Source organism: Ranitomeya imitator, chromosome 5, assembly GCF_032444005.1.
Source record: "Ranitomeya imitator isolate aRanImi1 chromosome 5, aRanImi1.pri, whole genome shotgun sequence".
Lineage (NCBI taxonomy): Eukaryota > Metazoa > Chordata > Amphibia > Anura > Dendrobatidae > Ranitomeya > Ranitomeya imitator.
In genome coordinates, this window is record NC_091286.1 from 55,160,773 (window position 1) to 55,185,449 (window position 24,677).

Consider the following 24,677-nt stretch of genomic DNA (forward strand, 5'->3'; position numbering starts at 1 on the left):
TTAATAAACTTCTTGAATATGGTTTTGAGCACCTTGAGGGGTGCAGTTTTTAGAATGGTGTCACACTTGGGTATTTTCTATCATATAGACCCCTCAAAATGACTTCAAATGAGATGTGGTCCCTAAAATAAAATGGTGTTGTAGAAATGAGAAATTGCTGGTCAACTTTTAACCCTTATAACTCCCTAACAAAAAAAAATTTTGGTTCCAAAATTGTGCTGATGTAAAGTAGACATGTGGGAAATGTTACTTATTAAGTATTTTGTGTGACATATCTCTGTGATTTAATTGCATAAAAATTCAAAGTTGGAAAATTGCGAAATTTTCATAATTTTCGCCAAATTTCCGTTTTTTTCACAAATAAACGCAGGTACTATCAAATAATTTTTACCATTGTCATGAAGTACAATGTGTCACGAGAAAACAATGTCAGAATCACCAGGATCCATTGAAGCGTTCCAGAGTTATAACCTCATAAAGGGACAGTGGTCAGAATTGTAAAAATTGGCCCGGTCATTAACGTGCAAACCACCCTTGGGGGTAAAGGGGTTAATGTCCATCGCTACACCTGTGTCCTGAACCACCCAAATGTCTAGGGGAAAAAAAAGGCAAAACACAGTGCAGAGAAAAAAAAATGGTCTCAGAACTTCTTTTTTCCCTCTATTGAGAATCATTAGTACTTTGGGCCTCCAGTACTGTTATGATAAGGTAATTCAGTACCACAATGGACATAGAGGTCAGAGCACATACAGTGACCTGACAATAACCCAAAAACATAGAATGAGCTCTGAGACGTGGGAACTCTGCTGACCGCAATCCCTAATCCTCTCCAACCACACTAGAGGCAGCCGTGGATTGCGCCTAACGCTCCCTATGCAACTCGGCACAGCCTGAGAAACTAGCTAGCCTGAAGATAGAAAATAAGCCTACCTTGCCTCAGAGAAATACCCCAAAGGAAAAGGCAGCCCCCACATATAACGACTGTGAGTTAAGATGAAAAGACAAACGTAGAGATGAAATAGATTTAGCAAAGTGAGGCCCGACTTTCTGAACAGAGCGAGGATAGGAAAGGTAACTTTGCGGTCAACACAAAACCCTACAAAAAACATGCAAAGGGGGCAAAAAGACCCTCCGTACCGAACTAACGGCACGGAGGTACACCCTCTGCGTCACAGAGCTTCCAGCAAGCAGGAAAAAACAAATAGACAAGCTGGACAGAAAAAAACAGCAAACAAAATAGCAAAGCGGAACTTAGCTATGCAGAGCAGCAGGCCACAGGAACGATCCAGGAGGAAACGGGTCCAATACTAGAACATTGACTGGAGGCCAGGATCAAAGCACTATGTGGAGTTAAATAGAGCAGCACCTAACGACTTCACCACATCACCTGAGGAAGGAAACTCAGAAGCCGCAGTACCACTTTCCTCCACCAACGGAAGCTCACAGAGAGAATCAGCCGAAGTACCACTTGTGACCACAGGAGGGAGCTCTGCCACAGAATTCACAACAATGCATCAGCAAAAATTAACAGGGGGGACCTAACAGTTGTATTAATGAACTTGAAAACACAAAAGCGCACAGAGAGGTCAAAAAATACTCTGTTGTAAAAAAGTCACAGTAAATAAGCAAGTGCTAGTCAAAAAATGAAAAAATACAGGGTATTTAGTAAATACGTTTTTTTGCAAAAAAAAAGTATGTTAAGCTGCTCCACCAATCGCCAAGGTATACCCATAATAGAGCAGTCCTATCTAATGTATATAATCCCTATCTTATGTATTTAAAAACCTGATCATCTCTGTATATTACCTGTATGAACATGGCTCAGAGAGAAAATATCCACGTTGAACATGCGAGATGGAACAGCTACAATGCAAATGACCCACAAAGGAGTGGTGAACTCCCCAGTCTTGTAGAAACAAGAGAACAATTATAAAACCAACATCAGATAGGGATTATATACATTAGATAGGACTGCTCTATTATGGGTATACCTTGGCGATTGGTGGAGCAGCTTAACATACTTTTTTTTGCAAAAAAACGTATTAACTAAATACCCTGTATTTTTTCATTTTTTGACTAGCACTTGCTTATTTACTGTGACTTTTTTACAACAGCGTATTTTTTTACCTTTCTGTGCGCTTTTGTGTTTTCATTGTTGGGAGTTTTGCATGCGTTCATGCCACTTTCCATTTTACAATCTATTGATGAAACGACTGGGAATGAGGAATTTACATTGGTGCTTGTAGGGCAGACGCGGGTAATACAAGAAGCAAGCGCCTTGTTCTATGGTAACCAGGAACAGTGTCCTGGTAATTTTTCTTTTATTGCTTTAGTGTATATATGTATATATAATATACTGTCATTATGTAATATAACCGCCACCGCCTGACTACTTCAACCTCTAATGTGTAACCAGGAAAATTCCCAGGTAAAGTTTAGACTTTAAGAAAAAAAAACACAAGTTTACTAGTCAGCCATTTACATGTAAAGCAATAATGCTAATTGTAGGCAAAGTCAAATTATATGTGAAAAATTAAGTAATAAAATAACCTCAATTCAGAGCTGGATAAATGTAACAGCCAAAGGTCTAGATCCCAAATCACGGTAGGAGCGAGTGCACACACCGCAATTGTAGAGCGGTCAATGCCCTGGTAGTCACTAAAAAGGTTTCTCCACTCCGGGGGCGCCATAACAATATTTTGACACCAGCAATTTTGTTTTCAAAAATATATACATTTCAATTGAGAAATTGTATTTAGCATGCAATCACACTTTGTTCCCTTATCTGGCAAATAAGCTATATGTGGCACCACCTTAGTAAGATAAATTGAGTAAATTGATACAGTGAGTTACGCAGCTCCCCACAGCTAATTTACTGGTTGTCATGCCAATTTTGTCACCTAGTTGGGTCTGACCTGGCTTTATACCAGAAAAATGGGCACTGTGGCTTATTTGAAGTCCTCATGCCCAAAACTTATCTCCTCCACTTGGTCTGGAGGCCTCAAGTAATCAGAAACATTGTAGGTTTTTATTTCACTGGGCACTAGGTATAATTCTAGACTTCTTGTTTTGTATAGAAGACTTTTTTTCAGCAGTCTCATTATCACAGACATTATTAAAATTAAAGCGATCACCTACATACAGTAGATACCATGGAACCCACCAGAGATGTTACAGCTCACCTCCTCTCCCTCCCTTCACAGACAGTGACCTTTTTCTAGATTAAACACTTGTAAAAGAGCTGCGCGGCACTCCAAAGAGAAGGGTGCACAAATAGGGATACCACTCCAATAATATAGAAAAAAAGAATTCGGCACTCCCAATTGAGATGCGAAACCATTTTTATTGATGTAGGTATGTCCACAATGGACGTTTCGGCCAATACTAGTCCTTCATCAGAACTACAATTATCAGTTCTTGAAGATGAGGGTCAGGCACACCTTAACCAAATGGACCTGAAGAAGCTGGGAAGAATATAAAAACTACTTGCAGATCTTGTTCTTGGTGGGATTTGAACCATTGAGCCACTGTTTGGTCTGCTCTCATTTGTCCCTAACAGCCGTGGGTGGATCTCGATGTCACCCGCGGCTGTTAACATATTAAATACTGCTGTCAATCTCTGACATCGGCATTTAACATGCTCGCTCCGGAAGCGCATCACTTACCCTGACCATCGATACCCTTGTCAGCTTGGTGCTGATGGGTAGGCATGACAACCGGAGGTCTGCTGAAGACCCTCGTGGTTGTTGTTGCCGATCTATTGTGAGCGTCGCCACTTGGCCGGCGTTCATAGCAAATTAACTCTTCTGCTTGTGCACAGCGATCAGACAATCACAGCTTCAGGTGTCCTATGGAGACTAGTGAAGCAAGTAAAAAAATAAAAATGAAATAAAAAACATTTTTTTACATATTTTAGCAAGTTTAAAAAAAATATATATATATATATATATATATAATCGGTGTGTGTATATATGTATATGTATATATATATATATATATATATATATATATATATATATATAGTATATGTTCAAATCCCTCTCCCCCTACCCTTTTGCCCCATTCAAAATAAAATAGGTTTAAAAAATACACAGATTTGGGATCACTGCATTCAGAAACACGCGATCTATCCAAATATATAAAAACTATCCAATTGGTAAACAGTGTAATGAAAAAAATACCAGAATTACATTTTTGTGTTCACCGCAACATTGCAATAAGATGCAATAATGGGCGATCAAAACATTGAATCTGCCACAAAATTGTATCCAAAAAAACATTAGCTCGGCACGCAAAAAATAAGCCCTCTCCCAGCCCCACATCCTGAAAAATGGTACCATTTTTAGAAAAAACTTTGGATTTTTTTTGCACTTCTTAAATAAAAATGAACGTAGACATGTTTGGTGTCTATGAACTCGTAATGACCTGGAGAATCATAATGGCACGTCAGTTTTAGCAGTTAGTGAACATGGTAAAAAAAAAAAACACAAAACAATTGAGGAATTGCACTTTTTGCAATTTCACAGCACTTGGAATCCGGTTTCCAATTATATGGTAAAATCTATGGTGTCGTACAAAAGTACAATTCGTCCCGCAAAATACAAGCCCTCACATGGCCAGATTGACGGGAGAAATAAAAAAAAATAAAAAAACATTTTACTCAATTACAATCTTGAATAAATTGTGAATTTCTCTTAAATTTATTATTTTACCTCCATTAACTAATGACCATATCACGTTGTTGGATTAGTCAGTCTGGCATTTACTAAGTAATCCATTGATTTCTCATTAGGTGGATGTGCACAGTTCAGACCATGTAAACTCTCTGCTCTGGGACTGCTGTCTGGTCTGGGCACATATTTTGGCACAAATTGTTCCGTGTGTGCCAAATATATTATGTTTTTTTAGACATGTTTTTGCTCCTCAGTGGTTATTTTAAAAAAAAAAAAAAGTCTATAAAAAGTGGCATGGAGAAGACGAATTATTGGGGGCAAAATAATGAAGCCACATAAGGGAGTGGATAGTTTTTAACATTTGCAAATTTCTTTTTCAGCATGTATCATTAAGATAAATTTGATGCAGTTTTTGCTATTTTGGTGTAGTTTTATAGCGTAGCCATATTAATGGGAACTCTGTTGTATGTCCAGTCTGATCTGTAGACAGCAAGGTTTGAAGCAGGAGAATCTGAGCAGAATGATATATAGTTTGTTGGTAAAGTTTTAGTAACACTTGCATTTTATTTATTTAGACCCCTGGTGTTGATGTGCAGGAGTCCAGTGGGCGGTGCTACTAGTTACACATTGGTTTGTTTGGATTTTGGACTGCAGCGGAAAGTTAAGATTTGAGCTTCTCGGTCATTACCTATTCTGCGTTGATCTTCTCTCAAAGTGAAATGGTACAAATAAGTCTTTTGTGTTCCACTCCCTTATGGATAATAGCGGAAAAGACCGTTTATTCTAGTCGCATCGGCACATGACTTGGCTCTAGTCCAGCGGGGCAATGCTTCTATCTGGAGCTGTTCTGCCTCAGAAGCTGTAACACCCCCCCCCATGGGTGTGATTGATTAGCCTCCTCGCTTTAGATGCTTCCATAATAGCGGTGGCAAGTGAGGAGGCCATAATTCCCACCCATGATCACAGCTTCTGAGACCAGAGTGTTCCGGGTTCAGTGGGACACTCCAGTGGATTAGAGCGAAGCACACTTATCTCCACTTGACGTGAACATAAAGGACATGGTTGGAATTATGGCATAGGGAAATATAATGTAATGGAGGCAGTTTATGAGGTTTGGGGGTCCTGATAAGTTTCCGTTAACCATAACCACTTTGCCCAAGTTGGAAGAGCTTGGATGAGGTGTCTATGACCACCCGTCTAATCCCACTTTAGTGGTGTAAAGTAGATCAGAAATGTTCTGGACTGGAGTAACACTTTTGGCAGAGGTGCACGACACTTGGAAGGTTTGCCAAATTCATTGAGGTGTGAGTCTCTTAATGCAGGGGTCCCCAACTCCAGTCCTCAAGGCCCACCAACATGTCATGTTTTCAGGATTTCCTTAGTCTTGCCCAGGTAATAATTGCATCACCTGTGCAATGCAAAGGAAATCCTGAAAACATGACCTGTTGGTGGGCCTTGAGGACTGGAGTTGGGGACCCCTGTCTTAATGAATTAGGTGCTTGTTACTCCCAACAGCAGCGTTCATGAACACTGGCAAGGTAAAGTAAAGACATTGCGGGAATGGCCCTGTAACACAAATTAAATTGATACCTTTGGTGAAGAAATCTGCTTTGTGGTTCTTCTGTAATCACCATTTGAAGTTTTCTGCTAATTCTATTTAGGTGCACAGGGGCCGGACTGTGCACTGTCTTCTCCTTCCTGTCTGTGATTTCCCGGCCCCTCCGCCTGTCTCCGGTCTGTGAATGACCTGCTAACCTGTTTGAAATCTCAGCAGTGACCTGTCATTCACAGAATGGAGGCAGTCAGAGGGGCTGGGAAATCGGACAGGGAGGAGAAGACACAGTGCACAGTCCGGCCCCTGTGGACCGAAATCTAATTGGCAGAAAACTTCAAATGGTGATTAAAGAAGAACCACAAAGCCGGTTTCTTCACCAGAGGTGTCATGTTAATCTGTGTTGTTCTCACTTTCCATTGTAAAATCATGATGACGGGTTCTCTTTAATGAATTGGGCCCATTGCCTTTTATTTCAGGCCCATAGAGCCATAGATGGCTTAATCAAATGACTGGAAAATATCTTGACTTAGGAGATTGAAGGGTAAAAGACACAGGCAGTAATCTCGTGTCCCGTCCTCTGTTTCTATTTATTGCCCGGGTGTTTTTGTTTTGTTTTTTTCTTCATTAACTACTTTTCTTCTTTTCCCTGCTAGGATTCTGAATTTCTGTGCCTGGAACTCAATGAAACAAAGATGAATGAAATACTCAAGAAATTGTCAGAGGTGGAAGAAAACTTGGCAGCGATAACTCGCATCAGCTAACTGGCATCCGGCACAACGTTCTAATTTGATTTTTCAGTTTTTTGTTGTTTTTTTTTATTATCATTAAACAAATCTTTCAGAAAGAACTTTTAGTTATTGTTTTTTATATTAATGTGTTTGCAGTATTGTACGCAGTTAGGAAACCATATGTCACATTTTTACAGGACACCTTAATTTTGTAAAGGAAAAAAACATCAGGTGCGTTGGATTTTTCTTTCCGATGAGATAAGCAACTTTTTCCCACTCTCTATATGGGCGTAAACATGTCTGCTCAGCTCATCCGCGCGTACATAATTACCAGGGAGGTAGAGGTCTGTAAGCGGGGTGTGCGATCAGCCACAGCTAAATTAATGCATTTGGCCGTCTTAACCCCTTCCCACCGAAGCCAATTTTCATTTTTGCAATTTCATCTTATCTTTAAAATTTGTCACCAAGAATTCCAGCGTGACTCTTCCTGGGCTGCTTCCTGTTGTTTTGACAATATCATTGTTTTATCAGCAAATTATTATCACAAGAGGACTAGTGAACCTGCTGCCATGTAGTCCTCCATATTCATGACCTCTGTACACCCCACCCCCACCACTGATTGGCAGCTTTCAGCCTATGCACAGTGTACACAGAAAGCCAATCAGTGGTGTGGGCGGGGTTATACCGAGCTCAGCGTTCAGAGAACAGCTAGATCTGCAGCAAATAAACTATTTTTAATTAAAAACTGTAGCAATTAGCCCAGTAAGTGACGCGTCACTGTAATTTTATCAGGGTCTCTTCTCCTACATCACGCTGCTCTCAGGGTAGCAATAACCGGCTAACCTTTATTTATTCTGCACACAGCCATATGAAGGCTTATTTGTTACTGGACAAGTTGAAATGTTGAATGATACCATCCATTGTAATATACAGTGCATGGGGAAAATAGGAAAAAAATCCAAATACTGTATGGTGAAAATGGAAAAAAACTTCATTTGTTTTCATTAATTTTTTTACGGTGTACATTGGAGACATGATTTTTCTGGTCAGTACGATTGCGGTGATGCCAAATGTATATCTTTTTTATTATTATTTTAATCGTTAAAAAATGAAGACCTTTTATTAACAAAACAAAAAGTACAAATTTTGTTGGTCATTTATGTGAGACCCGTCACTTTCATTATTTATTTTTTTTGCTGCCAAATGAGTTGGGTGAGGTCTTTTTATTTTATTTTTGCACGGAAAACTGATGTTTTTATTAATACCATTTTGGGGTAAATATGTTACTTATCACAAATGTATTTATTTTTATTTTTTTTATATTTTTTAATGGGGACATGACCTTGTAATCGTCTGATTGCTTTATATATTGCAGTACAACTGTTTTACATAATATAGAGAGAACCTCAGTCTACTATGACGCACAACCACCAGCTGGTCTTCATAGCCGTCCAATGATGGCGGTAATGGAGGGCTGCCATGGCACCACGCAATCACAGCGGAAAGGGGAGGTTGATGGGCGCGCTTATCGGCTCATTTTATTATATATATATATAAACATAATATTTGGAATCAAATCTATTTATTTAAAAAAATTATGTGTGTGTGAGAATAATTTTTTTTTTTTTTTCAATAAATAGATTTGTTTCCAAATTTTATAATTTTCCAGAATGGAAATGTTCACAAAGCAAAGGCCAGGTCCAGACAACTCAGCTCATCCTTTATCTTCCATTAGACATCTGTTGACCATTTTCCATAGGTAAAAATCAATCCACCAGCTGTCCATAGTACTGTAAGTAAATAGCTTACATGTAAAGGGGATCTGTCACCAGATATCTCAACACAAATGACATACAATGTTAAATAGATCTTTTAAACCTGATTTGTTAAGTGTACTTACTCCTAGAGACAGGTCCCAGGTTCCGAATAAGATAGGCTTGTTCTCAAGTTGAATTTTTATTGTAAGTCAAAACAAATGCCAGACAAGCAAATAATAATAAAAAAAACACTAATTACCTCATCACTCCCCGCTGTGCCCTCCATCTGGTCCTCTTCATTCAGCCTTCTTCAGCATCTCTAGCCTTTTCAACAGGACTTCAGCCGTATCAAGGACTCTAAGGACACTGCGCATTGGAAGGTGGCGGCACATGTCTTGTCATCGCGACCTTTTGACACACAGTGACTGCCAAGGTCTGGATACGGCCAGAAGTCCTAGGCTAGGACTAGGAAGAGGTCAGAGAGAAGAGCAGAAAGAAAATGACCGGGCAGCGGGGAGGCCTAAGAGATGAATGATGAGGCATAACTGGGAGCAGCACGTACCTCGGGGACCACCTGTATCTCACAATAGTTGTATAATCCTTTTTACAAGTTTTCCCTTTTGATAGAATTTGACGCACTTGATCAAATTTTCCAAAAATGTTTTCAAGTCATTTTGATACGAATTTTCAAATAAGTACACCTGCCTCATCAGGTCTAGGCGAGTTATCTAAATATGTTAAGCTTTACATTGATTAAGTAGATGCGAGTCCGTACATGATCAGTACTGTTATTATTTTAACGATTTTTCATTTTACGGTATATCATTCCTGTGATCCTATGTTTATACACGAAAGGCGGAGGGCACCATTGGCCAAAATCTAATATAAAGTCGGGATCAATCCAACAGCGTGCAAAAAACAATGAATATGCACAAACGGAGAAAAAGGACACGCTGATAAGGAGATCACCAAAATTGTACACAATGAAAGCTTTATTAAAGTGTGCAAACAGACCAACAGTACCGTAAAGACATTTAAAAACACACAAACCATTCTCTGATGGAGGCCCACTCCCAAAAAAGGACCACAGATGGATGCTAGTCACAACATTATATACAGATCAGGCATGTATAACCCATACAACCGTCAGAAACAGATCCTAGTCTTGGCACCTGGTAGGGCGAGTTGATGCTTAGTCCTCTATACCAAAACCAAAAAATACCGTAAAGTGATCGGATGAATCTTTAGAAAAAGAAGGGTTCACCCTAGTGCCCAAAAGGGGAAAATACCTCTCAGAAGGTTCACCTGTAACTTGTACTACCTAAGCCTTTATGATAATAGTGATAATCCAAGGGTGAACCCTTCTTATTTTTCTAAAGATTCATCCGTTCACTTTACGGTATTTTTTGGTTTTGGTATAGAGGACTGAGCATCAACTCGCCCTACCAGGTGCCAAGACTAGGATCTGTTTCTGACAGTTGTATGGGTTATACATGCCTGATCTGTATATAATGTTGTGACTAGCATCCATCTGTGGTCCTTTTTTTTGGGGGGGGGTAGGGGCTCCATCGATCAGAGAATGGTTTGTGTGTTTTTAAATGTCTTTAAGGTACTGTTGGTCTGTTTGCACACTTTAATAAAGCTTTCATTGTTTACAATTTTGGTGATCTTCTTATCAGCATGTCCTTTATCTCTGTTTGTGCATAATCCTTCCTGTGATCCGTATAAAATGCTGAAAATAAACAAATGTGCATTATAGCAGCAGTAATAAATGGGTATTGAACTGAAACGTGTTTGCTTCTAGCAAGAACAAGGGCAGAGCCATGGAGCTCAGCGATTGGCTGCAGTGTTGACGCTACCGCTGCAGCCAAGCAATGCAAATTGGAGTAGTGGCAAAAATCTCTGCGCTGGAGCCAGGGAGGGGTAGGTAAAGAACGGTTTTGTTATTTTTACAATGAACTGAGCTTATAGGGGGGAAAAAGTGCCCTTTAATTTCAGGGCTCAGAAATATATTGTCACTTTCCAAACCTTCGCTATTGAGTTGAAATAAACAATCTTTGGTTGAATCTTGATTCGGTCGGCCGAATAACAGTAAAGTGGTTGTAGCAATAACGTCTCGTACTGATCATGTGAGTAAGCCCCGTACCCATCCAGGACAGTGAGGGGTTTGTCTCTTGTCTGTTCACATTCGTTATGTTTTTGGTGATGACAAAATGTAATTTACCGTGATAATATTACACAATAAAGGTCTTTCATTCCCCGACTCCTTGCTCTGCGTAACTTGGATAAACCTTGGGAATTGATTAGATGTCAAATCTGGACGTGACGTTGATGAGATGACATGGGACGTTGAAGCCGGTCATAAATCGAAGACTGTAAATCAATGTAAGACTCCATGATGAATCTTAGTTAAAGGTTATCGATCCCTCTATAAATTGTCGGAGGGTCACCTAGGGACAGTTCAATCATCCAAGCTCCCATCAATGGGACCCATCACCATAATCCTCCATATCACGTAGAGCCTGTCCAGATGACATACCTCTGTGGTTGGGCTTGTCAAAAGAGACGGACTCCCTCATTTCCATGTCTCGTTAGCGATATCTTTTTCTATTAAAGCCAGAAAAAAAATTGAGGAAGAGTGTAAGTTGGTATACGCGCAATGCAGCTCTTCTGTACGTAGAAGGGGTTTTCTAGGCCTGATTTTTCGATGGTCCAATACCTGGCACCCCCCAATGATCAGAAGAATCGAAGATAAAAACAAAATGAGCAAATGCCGTGTAGTACGTAAATAAAAAGTAATAGTACATGTCAATAACATACGGGACTTGGTTAATGTTTTAATTAAAAAAAAAAAGCGTAAAAGCCATCTGACCGTGTTTTTTTCCCGTTTTACAGTACACTATATGGTAAAAGTTATGGCTCTGGGAAGAAGGGGAGCAAAGAACAAAAATGGAAAATCGCACGGTGGTGAAGGAGATAATGTAGCGTTTTTCCTGCTAAGAGGTCTATTTTTGATGCAGAAATGTCTGTAGCAAATACTTAACGTGTGCACGGACCCAAGAGTGGTCCAAATGAGAGAAGTCTTGTCTTCTAGCAGCTGTAAGAGTATAAAGCCGGCGTGTATCCGTATGTTTACATAGCACAGGCGGTTCTATACCGGCCCAGATTCCGGCTGCTGTCGCCGGCTCCTGGTTTATATATAAACATCATGTGCATCTGACTCCTACAGTAAAAATGAGACTGATTCAGGATTTTTTTGTTGTTGTTTTTGTATATGCTATATTGTTGTTTTTGGCAGACTTTTCTCCGTAGACGTACATGTAACCCCAGGTGAACTGCGGTTTTAGTTCTCCAGTACTACTTTCATATCTTCAATTAAATCTAAAAGAAAAACCCATTGCAGACGGCAAAAAAAAATATTCGCTAAAGAAATTTGCTTCCAGTGTAAGCTGTGGACCCTCACAGCGTGATTCCACCCAGTACTCCTCTTTGACTGATGAAGGTCGGGTATTGACCGAAACGTCTTTTGTCAGGAGTTTCCACAGTCAATAAAAACAAAAATCCTTAAATACACCTATATGAGTGCCATTAAAGTTGACCAATTTGGTTATCCTATTTGTGCACCGCTGGAATTCCAGAAGTGCCGTGTTTTCCTACTTGTTCCCTTTCCATATAGACTGATTAATTTCTTTTACATTTATTTGTTTTATATCCTTTGGCTTAACAAATATACAGCTTCCTTCTTGAACGTTTGCAATTAATCAACCATTACAATATCGTGGCAGAGAGTTCCATAGTCTCACTGCTCTTACAGTAAAGAATCTGTGACTGTGATTGTGATTTAACCTTCTCTCTATACATAGATGATGTCACCATCGGAGACCTTGGCGTAAAAAGATCATTATTAAGATCTATGTACGGTCCCCGCTGATCACTAAATTGACTTATTTGCCCATACGAAATACACAGCTACACCCCTTAATCAGATTTGACTCAAAACTATTTCGAGCAGATCCTTACCAATACAGCAGCCGCACAATCTACAACATTCCAACTTTTCGTATCTTTTTGTACTCTCCCAGCCACAACTCCGGTGCAGACAACAACCATTTTATTCCATTGGTAACGAGAGACGGACACTGACAGTGAAGGGCGCCCTCCATTCATTCCTCCTGCCCTGCATATACACTGCCCAATTACATGGTGACATGTTCAGACGACAAGACAAGATTTCTTGTTCATTCATTGATTCATATTTTTAACAACCAAAACTTTTTCAGTTTTTAACATAAGCTTCATTTATATGAGGTAATGTTTTATGCAAGACGAGCTGAAGTTTTAGGTTTTTTGTTTTTCCTTTTTACCAAACATGCATGAATTCAATATTATTTGTATTATTTTTTGAATGGGTTTATTGGAGAAAAAGCAAGTCATGCAATTTTTTATACCATTTCACCAAGCACTGTATAAAATAATCTGTTCTTTGTATAGTTCGGATTGTTATAATTTACAAGAATTCCAAATATGTCCATGTGACTTACTGGATTGTGACGATCATGTTTTAAAAAGGCTATTAAAAGGGTTGTCCAGCCTGTAGACAAATGTCTTCAGTCACTGTACAGCAGGGGTGTCAAACTGCATTCCTCGAGGGCTGCAAACAGGTCATGTTTTCAGGATTTCCTTGTACTGCACAGGTGATAATTTAATCACCAACTCATTATTTGTGTAGGTGATTATCACCTGTGCAGTACAAGGAAATCCTGAAAACATGACCTGTTTGCAGCCCTCGAGGAATGCAGTTTGACACCTCTGCTGTACAGTATTCTGTGCCCAGAATGAATGGGTTGCCGCGTGACCACAAGTTAGGCATTTGTATTCTTGTGATCACGTGCCGACTAGATTCTCATCTGGTTATCTCAAAAGAATATTGAGAAATGTGGTGGAGAATCTAGTCTTTACATGATTGCCAGCAGTGTCGGACTGGATTGCCAAGTGCCCACCAGTAACCAAATCCGGGGTCCACTTTTCAGCTAAATGCAAACGTGACATTATCCTCAATCACAAGTTTATATAACAATTACCTGGGCAGATTGTTAAATGAATAAGATGCCGCCATTGTCTGTACATAGTGAATCAAGTATATAGTGCCAAGAACTGCTCATATAAGAGGGTGGTGGCCCTTCGGAGGATTCCCATGTTCTCCTGTCGACCAGTCATATCCTGATTGCAAGTATACAAATGGCATAATTGCGGTCACGAGACCACCCACTCATTCAGGAGAATCTTAATAGTGTACACATAGAGAGGCTGAAGGCATTTGTCTAGCGCCTGGAAAACCCTTTAAAATCATAATTATTGCAATTGTTTTTCATTGTGTATGTTGTCATTTTAAAGCACCACTCCAGTGCGTGTTTTTTTTTTATTTCAGCACTGAAGTGGTGCAACTAATGTACGTTCCTTGATCCTAGTATTATACTCACCATCCGCTGTCTTCATCTGTTATCAGCGCCGCTCAGGTCCTATTCGACCATCCTGTGACCGCAACTTCTGTCTGACCGGAAGTCAGAGGTATTAGTCACAAGGTCTCAATTTAAGTCTATGAGAGTCTTGTTCTGACCTTGTTCTGGCTCTCAAAGATTTATATTGAGTTGTGACTTCTGACTCGCAAAATATTGGAGCAATCCGGCAGGTCACAACCTGCAAAAGACCAACCGGAGCGACACCGATAAAAGATGATGTATAATACAAGGGGCTGGGAACTTAGATTAGTTGCACTACTCTGGCGCTGCAATGAAAAAAAACGCTGAAGTGGTACTTTAAAAGGAAAAAAATTCTGACTTATATTTTACCGCTAACATGCAGGTACAAAGAGATGTGCCATGTCATAGCAGTAAATCTCTGTATACCATTTGGAGCTTTAGGCAGAGAAGATCCTCCTCCATTAGTTCACTGCTAAAGCTTCTGCTTGCTATCTTAAAGGTTCTAAATTTATGAATATTACACTTCAAGAAAAGCAAATGATTTAATAACTACATAAAAAGGCATCTAATCAGCAGAGTCAGATGCCAAGGACTCCTTCCCCAATGTGCTGAGCCATCGGAGTAGGGAACAGAGTAGTGTCCAGACTGAGCAATCATGCTGTGTGATCTTGACCCCTCTGCTCCTCTTCATAACCCATTCCGTGCCCTTTACACAGTTGAGACTGTAGAACACGAAGCCAAATATCTGCTTTTCACCCCTATCCCCGGCTAGAGACTGCTAACCTCAAAGCTGAGTAGCTGACATGACAGACACTTAAATAAGCTATTCAATAACTTGAGTCTCTGTGGCTCAGGGTAAGAGGTCTTCTAGAGAACATGCCACGTAGTGTTGGGCAGCACCGCGCTGCACTGAAAAGGAGAAAGTATTCATGGAGAGGTGGTTTCCAGGATGTTCTAAGAGGCTTTTGTGGTGCCCAGGAGACCTGCAAACTGTGGGCACTGTATTACCGGAAAGTTAGTAAACTATGTCTTAAAGGAAAGATAACATTAGACCGTACTGGCATAAACCTATTTGTTTATGTAAATGTTGGGTGCGATGAGTTACAGGTTTGCATTTGGGCCAAGGGTTTGAATCCAACCATGGCAACATGTCCATGGTATATGTACAGTCTGATAGCAGTGACTTTGTGAAGGCATTAACCTCGTTTGGAAGGCATGTATATACGGTTTACAATAAAAACAGTTTCTCTAGCGTTGTATATGTACTCTATGACGGTACAATACCAATAGTTGGTGATAATGTTAGGTTGTCAACAGATACCCACAACTGATTATGTGTAGCTCTTGATAAATGGACAGGATGCTGATCTTTAGCCACACAATGGCTTTTTTCAAAGATCTGTTTATGTTACACAGGTAGACGGCTTCCCTATTGCTCATTATTGTGCAGTAGACGCGCATACAAAGCTTGAACAGCGCTAGTTATTGTGAGCTATTCATACTAATATCAAAGTCAATATTGTCTGTTGGTTTTGTAGGCAGCTCCATCAATGGTGGAGGCTTCTAGGACTCAACTGACCAATTTCTCTTGATTTACAATGACAAGTTGTGGTTCCTATTGTGTGAACGCACAATAGATAATATCACTTTCTACAGTTCATTTTATACACCCATTATCTGGATTTAGAGGAAATGAAACCCTATAATCAGGAACATCACATGTGGCTTCATGTTCCATGATATTGTGAAAGAATTGATTATTATAGTGTGCGGCATGAGAAATAATTTTTTAGCTAAATTGAGCGCTGGCAACCTATAGAGTCTATAATATAGACTCAGAAGATTGGGACTGTACTGGGGAAGAAGAACCACGATTAGAGATGAGCAATTCTGTTTCTGTTCTCCGGTCATCATTCAGTGTTGTCCTCTGCTGCAGCCGATCTTCACATCTGCGCCTGGCATTCTCGTAGCTCTGATGCTCATTAGGCCCCCGATGTCATGGCATTGAGTCCTAGTCACTAGACCTCATACAATGTCATGCCTTTGGGTCTACTGGAAGTCACCCAGGATGTCTAGCTTGAAGAAGGGGGAGGTGAGCTCCGAAACATCGAACAGGTGTGCAGGCGTCCTGTTCCTCCTTGCTGTCTCAGCATGTAGGAGTTTCTTCTGTGGACCTACAGTAATGTCTGTTTAAGGTAGCAGAATGCACCAAAAGTGAACTCCTTTTTTCTATATATCCTTGCTGGACTGTATTTTTGGACTTTATTTAATAAAATATCTCTATTTGAAGAATATATTTGTTGGGTGTTTCAACTTATGGGGCTAGCCAAGGAGGCCAGGCTCAGTAGACCAGACTGGATGCCATGGAGGATGGGATATGACGCCAGACTAAGGCAGCACAAATCGAATCGGCCATCATTAATGATAATGTTATACAGAAACATGACATATGCTGGGGAAATAGAAATAAAACTGCAGCCAATAAACAGGTGCTACCATGGCCGACCAGTGGGGTGTATGACTTTTCCCAGTCTCACGGGGTGATTTCCCGTTTTTGCTAAAGCAGGTGCCTATAGTGTAGATAAGCTGAGGGCCTGGTGCTTGCACCCTCATTTATGTATTTATCTTATGTAGCACCATTAATTCCAGAGATTTGTACAGACATCATCATTATCATCATTGTTCCCCATTGGGGCTCACAATCTATATTCCCTATAAATATATATTTGCAGTGCAGGAGGAAACCCATGAAAACATGGAGACAACATACAAACTCCTCGCACATGCCATCCTTGGTGGGATTTTTATAAACCCAGGACCCCAGCGCTGCAAAGCAACAGAAATCACCATAGATAAACAAGGAATCTGGGGCTTGCACCCTCAGTCTTGGTGCCCTAGTCGATGGAAATAGATGTAATTATTTGGGCACTATGAGGTACACTTTCATATAGAATACTGCAAAGGGCACAAAGGAACCAAAACCCCAAAAGTTAGTATTACAATATTGTATCCAATGCAAAGTGTTATCAGCTTTAGGCAGTGCAGAGGCGATAGTTCCACAAGATTCCCCCACAACACTAGTATTTGGCATGTAACCAATAAAAGGGGTGTTCCCATCTCCAAAAATCTATCCCAATATGTAGTAGATGTAATAATATTAGTAAATACCTCCAATTAGAAATGTAGTATAGTTTTCTGATTCACTATGTCTCTTTCCTCCTGTGTAGACATTGCAGGACCTTAGGTATCCATGGTTCTGACTAGTGATGGGCGAGTATGCTCGTAAGGCTACTTTCACACTAGCGTAGGTTCTGATGCTAGCAGTGAATGCGCCACACAATGGAGGCAGCGGATGCATTTTTCCTGCGCATCCGCTGCCCCATTGTAAGGTGCGGGGAGGTGGGGGCGGAGTTCCGGCCGCGCATGCGCGGTCGGAAAAAGCGGTCCGTCGGCAGCAAAAAACGTTACATGTAACGTTTTTTGCTCCTGGCGGTCCACCACAACACGGCGCAACCGTCGCACGAGGGTTGCGACGTGTGTCAATGCGTCGCTAATGTTAATCTATGGGGCAAAAACGCATCCTGCAAACAACTTTGCAGGATGCGTTTTTTCCCATAAACGACGCATTGCGACGTATTGCAAAAAACGCTAGTGTGAAAGTAGCCTTACTCGAGAAGATTTCCCGAGCATTCCCGAGTATTTGTAACTGCTCGGAGACTTAGTTTGTGTCGTCGCAGCAGCATGATTTACGGCTGCTAGACAGCCTGAATACATGTGGGGATTCCCTAACAAACAGGCAATCCCTGCATGCGTTCAGGTTGTCTAAGAGCCACAATTCATGCAGCTGCGGCGACACAAACATAATAAACGAGCAAGCCCAAATACTCGGAGAACACCCGAGCATACTCAGGAAATCTCAAGTAACGAACATACTCGCTCATCACTAGTTATGATCAATAATATAGTGACAGTTCGCTAGTTGCTAGTGGTTGTAACCATGGAAACCTAAGGTCCTGCAATGCCTGTGCATGAGGAAAGAGAAATGGCGAATGAGAAAAACTATACTACATTTCTAATTGGAGATATTTGCCAATATTATTATTACACCTATTACATATTGGGATAGGATCTTGGAGATGGGAATACCCCTTTAATACATTTAGGTTCAGACCTCTGCCCAAATTATTTCCGGTTTATTGTCCTTACCTAATGATCCAGTGGTTTCATCTTCATCATTATATGATCTTGGCATAGGAGACAAAGGATTAAAGTAGCTCAGTCCAACAATACTCCTGGCAGCAAACCCTACACATTACTCAGCTCTGCCCATGATAGGACAAGGCACATTAACAATTTATCAGGCAGTCACATTAAGAGAATTTGCATGAGAAAATAAAGGCCATTAGTTTTGGAATATTAGTCACAGCATCTAGCATATAATTATGAGCTAAATTAAAGACAGCAAATTAACTTAGTTAAAATGAACCGAAGACAGAAACATAATGATTAAATACCCTGCAGTAAATAAACAGCACAGTGCATGAAAATAATATATGGTATTTGTTTTTCTCTGTTTAGTGGCTAGTGTGAACATGTTCTTACATGCGGCATGCACACCGATTTACATCCCAGTTCCTACCTTTGGGATTAGTTAAAATTAATGCCTTCACTCTCGGGCAATTATTTATTTAGTTATTTTTCATTTTTGTGCTGTCATCTTAAAAATGCCCAGGGAATAATATTCTTCAGGTCAGTATGGATATGACCCTACCAAACTTGTAAAGTTGCTTTATTATCTTAGTAGTTAAAAAAAAAATCTGAACGTTTAAAACAGAAACAAAAAAAAATGTCGCCATTTTTTAAGACCCCAAACTTTTTTTTTTCAATTTTCTGTTGGAGCTGAATCAGCACTTACTCTTAGGCCGGTTTCACACGTCAGTGGCTCCGGTACGTGAGGTGACAGTTTCCTCACGTACCGGAGACACTGACTCACGTAGACACATTAAAATCAATGTGTCTCTGCACATGTCAGCGCGTTTTCACGGACCGTGTGTCCGTTTGAAAAACACAGAGACATGTCAGTGTTTGTGGGAGCGCACGTATCACACGGACCCATTAAAGTCAATGGGTCCGTGTAAAACACGTGCCGCACACGGATGCTGTCCGTGTGCAGTCCGTGTTCCGTGCAGGAGACAGCGCTACAGTAAGCACTGTCCCCCCAGCTTGTGGTGCTGAAGCCCCATTCATTTCTTCTCTCTGAGAGGAAGCATCGGGGGAGCTGGGTAAGTATTTTAATGCCAGCGGGCGGGCGCACAGGGGAAGGGAGGGGGGAGATTACCGGGAACTTTATTTTAACAACAACAAAAAAAAAATGATTTTTCATTCCTTCGCTCCAGCGAATGCTGCTGGGAAGAAGGAATGAATTCTGGATTCAGCACCCAAAGCAGGGGACAGCGGTTAACTCTAGCGCTGTCTCCTGCACGGTGCGTGTGGTACCCAGTCGGCACACGGACGGCACATGGCTGCCTCACGTGTGCCACACTGATGTGCCACGTGAGCACACGGACACGGATAACTCCGGTACCGATTTTTCCGGTACCAGAATTATCTGGACGTGTGGGACAGGCCTCAGTGTGACAAGATAGTGCTTTGTATTATTTTGGGGTAGATAAGAAAGTTTTTATAGCTTTTGCTGCATTTTTTGAGAGGTGCGGTAACAGAAAAACATGAAATCTAGCGTTTTGATTTTTTTTTTAATCTCTTCATCGTATAGGTTAATTTTTTTTTTTTTTTCATATTTTGATAGATCTGACTTTTACAGACTCCATGATACTATATACGTTAATTTTTTTAATTTCTTTTTTTAAAACTGGGAAAAGGGGGGTGATTTGAATATTTATGACTTTTAATTTCTATTAGATTTTTTTAAAAGTTGTAATCATTTTTAGTTGCAATCCTTTGCTTGTTGTAGATATTGCAATACTGTAAGTAATAATGTAAATGATGGTCTCCTACGAAGCCCAAACTGTACCAAGGTGGCAGCCATGGTGACTCATTGGTGATCCTCTCTAAATGGTTAAGCTGCAGTGATTAGAGCCAGCTCCACTCACTGCTGTTACAGACAGATGCTGGCTGTGTAACACAGCGAGCTTTAGCTGTGTGTGGAGTGGACTCAGCTCTTGAGCCGGCGGCACACATACTGTGCAGCCATATGCCATTTGTCCAGGAACTCCATACGCTTTAAAGTTGTGTCATCACCATTTTTTTAGTGAAAAATTTGGGCTTCGATTCATCACTTATGATTTATTGGTCCCTTTCTTTTTCTTTTTTTTGTCTTGTGGTATTCACTGAATTTTTTTGTGCCAAATTCTCCAAAATGGAACATGAATGTGGTGCAAAATCTAAAATGCTTTTTATTTTTTTTTTCCTTAATTGATTTTAGCACAAAACTTTGAACAACCCTTTAAAAAGTTGTACTTTTCTGTAAAAAGGCACCAGATGTAAAAAAAAAAAAAAAAAAACCTCCAGAAACCTTACTCCGGGCAGAGACTGGAGGGAAATGCGCAAAACAATGCAACATTTGGTAAAAGTCGTATTTCATGAATTTGTCTAAAAACATCTGGAGAAAAAAAAGTTAACAAGGAACAATCAGAACAGATTTAAAATAAATAGAAATAACTTTAAAAATGGTGAAATCGCACAGGGAATAAGGCACAAAAACTAAAGCCGCTTATTGAGCAAATGTCGCCACTAAACAGGAGAAACAGCAATGGTGAATCTCCTGTTGGAGATTTGATAGAAAAAGGGGGCAGTTATAATATTTTAGTGACTTACAGCGAATGTACAATTTCTTCAATCCACTATAAAATAAATAAAATAATTAACAGCAGTAATAAATTGTAAGTGGTGTTGATGGGCTGGGAATCCTGTATACCTCTGAATGCATCGATGACTCATTGTTCTGCGGTCACTGGGAATGGTTACGAGTATCCGATGCCAGGGATTTTCTTATATGCCAGGTTTAACAAAAGCAGAAAATATATGTCAGAACTAGTAATATTACTCACGAATGGATACATGATAAGTTTGTGGCAATTGTTATGAGCAGTTGTGATTTTGTATAATCAATGATGAGAGTAATGATGCAAATGATGCAATGATGCAAAATCTTATAACAATGTTCGACCCAAACTATTACAGGACTTTAAAGGGAACCTGTCACCTCCTAAGTTATCCACATAGTGTCCTCATTGCATTTCTGCGCAGGAGCAATTCTCTGCCCCGCCGAGGGCAAAGTATTGTAGTGCGCATGCGCTGGCACTCTTTTGGCATGCGCATTACATGATTTTGCTCTCCCCTCGGTATGGCAGAGAGAAGTATACTTGTGCAAGATAACGTAGTGTTGTGTGGATTATGTAGGTCGCGTCATCTGCACAAAGCAAGAAGAGAGGTGACGCTGGATCAAGAACAGCAACCCCCATCGGACTGGAGCACACCATAGGCGAGTATAAAACGATCTCTTTTTTGTTTTATGGAGAGCGCATAGGGGACATATAGACAGCATTCTAGATTGCGGTCACATAGGGTTTACAGGTGTTTGCACTATTTTATAGAGGAAAAACTTGGTGGCGGTTTCCCTTTAAGTCATGGCAAAATCAAATAAAAGAGCCGGAGTATAAGCTATGTATGGATACAGCTGGTAAGGTCCTGAATGGAGTGTATGTGTCACAGAGGTACCTAGCCTCAGTGATGTAGGACCTGGAAAAGCAGCCTACAGCACAGATAGTGCTGAGAGGTTTTTTTTAATGGGCCAGGATTTTGGGTCCGGGTTTTAGGAACGACCACAAGAGCTGGCAGGGATTGGCCGTTCCCATGCCTCCAGTTCCACGCCTTCGCCTTGGAATGACCTAATTAAGGCTCCCAGCTGCCTCATTCAAGATCCAAGTTGTGAAGTGGAAAGGCCTGTTATGTGCTGGTCTGTCCCTGACAGAGACTGACTAGAAACGGACTAGAGGCTAAGCGGGTGTTTTTTTTTTTTTTTGCCCCATAGATTGTTTTGTTCATTTCTACCCTTTGAGCTGCCGTAAGGCTATTTTCTGTTCCCCTGGACCTTGCTGAAGTTTATGATAAACAATAAACTTCAAAAATACTTTGCACCTGAACCATTAGGCCTGTGTGTCTATCTTAATGGCTTCCAGAGCTAGTAGAATCCCTACAGTTGGTATACATGCAAAGTGTAAGAGCACATTCACACTGTGGTTATTTCACCCAAGAAGAAAACAAAGTGAGCATATACCTTACAGCAAGTAAATAGTAACAGTACATATAAATGACATATAGTACTCCGCTCACGGTATTTTGATTAAAAAAACCATAAAAGTCATCCCGCCATGACAAGATGTACCCAACCAGGATGATCATATACTGTCTCTAGTATTCTAACCTTACCTTGTGTCAAAGAACCTCAATATGAATAAGGGCAGAGGAACTACACACATATCAACAAGCTGTAACACCAGTAAGGGTAGTAATGTCCTGATGGCGGCCCTGGCTGTAACAATGGAAGTGCTAATTTTTTCTGCGTTCAGCTGCCTCTAGAGGGAGCCGGTAGCATTTCTTATTGATCTCAATCAGTCTGTGACTCCCCCTAAGGACAATGAGAAGAGGACATTGGCAGATGCTAGGAACTTCTCTAAGTTTGCAATTAAAGGAAAACTTGGAAACTCTTGGTGAAAACTTGAACTGGAAAGTCATCAATGCACTCATCATTGCTATGTGACTATGTTATTTCTTAGTGCCATTGAACATTTCCAAACCAGTTCCGATAACCTGTTATTAAAAATTGAAGGAAACGCTCCTTCCTCCGGTCATAATGACGTCAGCTTTCCGTAAACTCTGTGGTGTTTGCTTTTCTACGTATTCGTCATTCCTATCTTGCTAACACTTGTTTTGCTGCAATCTGTTCTTTTCCACATCCTAGCAACAATAAGGCATCTTCTATCTCTGCCACTGGTTGTCAGATCTCTAGAGGAACCTGGCGAAATATGTTCTGTCTGTGCAGCTCTCATCCTCTGCGCCGTCAGGCGGAATAGTCTGTGCTAAGCAGTCTCCAATGGACGGTCTACACCTGATGCCAGATCCCGACAATGGAATCATTAGCATGGTATAATATTAACACGTGGAGCCTTTTACACCGTGCACCCACCAGACACCATACTACTGATAAGTATATATCTCAATGAAAAGTCTGTATTCTGTTATTGCATCTCTAGGGGAAGGAAGTTACTACAAAAATATTACCCAGTATAGACATTCAAGCAGTTCAAGGCATCCTTGGGACATGAACAGCTGATTTCTATCTTTCAGGCCATGTCCATGTTCAGTTTTACATTTACCCAACATTTAGAAAGCATGACCCATATGCATTTTGCAAATACTTTGCTTCACTTTGCTTGTACTATTTGTTAGGCAATCCCTGCATGGGTTGTGCCGGTCGAACTGCCGCGGGGACTCAAACATATTATTCGAGCCTCCCGAAGACACTCGGTTAGCACCCGGGCATGCTCAGATAACGCCTTATCCAAGCACGTTCGCTCATCACTGGTTACTACTGAAGGTCCCTGTAGCACCCATCTAGGTACTCCGATGACGCCCAGATTGTGGCTCAGCTTTATAGGAAATATTGCAGTATATAATGAATGTAATCAAATAATTTCAAGTTCTAGTCCTTGAGAGGGGAGATGGCAAAAAATAAGCTCCTAAGCCGATCTATGTGTCGTTATGGTAACAGACTGCAAACAAACCTTGTGTAGTCTGATCCCGCAGTCCTATTTCTTTTCACTTCACCTACTTTATAATGAACACTAGCTGAAGAGCCCGGCGTTGCCTGGGCATAGTAAATATATGTGGTTAGTAATAGCACCTCACTTCTCTTATTTCCCATCACGCCTCTCATTTTCCCCCTCACTCCTCTTTTTTTCCCCCTCACTCCTCTCATTCCCCGCTAACACTTGTCATTTCGACCTCACATCTGTCATTTTCCGATCACTCCACTATTTTCCCTCACTCCTCTCATTTTGCACTCACACCTTTTCATTTTCACCTCACACCCCTCATTTTCACCTCACACCTCTCATTTTACCCTCAGTATATACATACATTTGTCATCTCCCTTATATATAGTATACACCTGTATGTCATCTCCTGTATATAGTATATACCTGTATGTCATCTCCCCTGTAAATAGTATGTACCTGCTGTATGTCATTTCCTGTATATTGTATATACCTATGTGTCATCTCCTCCTGTATATAGTATATACCTGTATGTCATCTCTTCTGTATATACTATATACCTGTATGTCATCTCCTGTATATAGTATATACCTGTATGTCATCTCTCCTGTATATAGTATATACCTGCTGTATGTCATCTCCTCTATATACCTATGTGTCATTCCTCTTTTATATAGTATATACCTGTAT

At 40.5% G+C, this 24,677-nt stretch overlaps 1 protein-coding gene across 1 annotated transcript in view; it reads left to right on the top strand.

Annotated features, from left to right (window-relative positions):
- Positions 1-7,075, top strand: part of COMMD1 (copper metabolism domain containing 1) — an 86,458-nt gene extending 79,383 nt beyond the window's left edge. The window contains exon 3 of the mRNA XM_069768685.1: positions 6,882-7,075. Within this exon, the coding sequence (XP_069624786.1) occupies positions 6,882-6,989 (108 nt within the window). The 3' untranslated portion in view covers positions 6,990-7,075. The remainder of the gene's footprint in view (positions 1-6,881) is intronic.
- Positions 7,076-24,677: the final 17,602 nt, after the last annotated feature.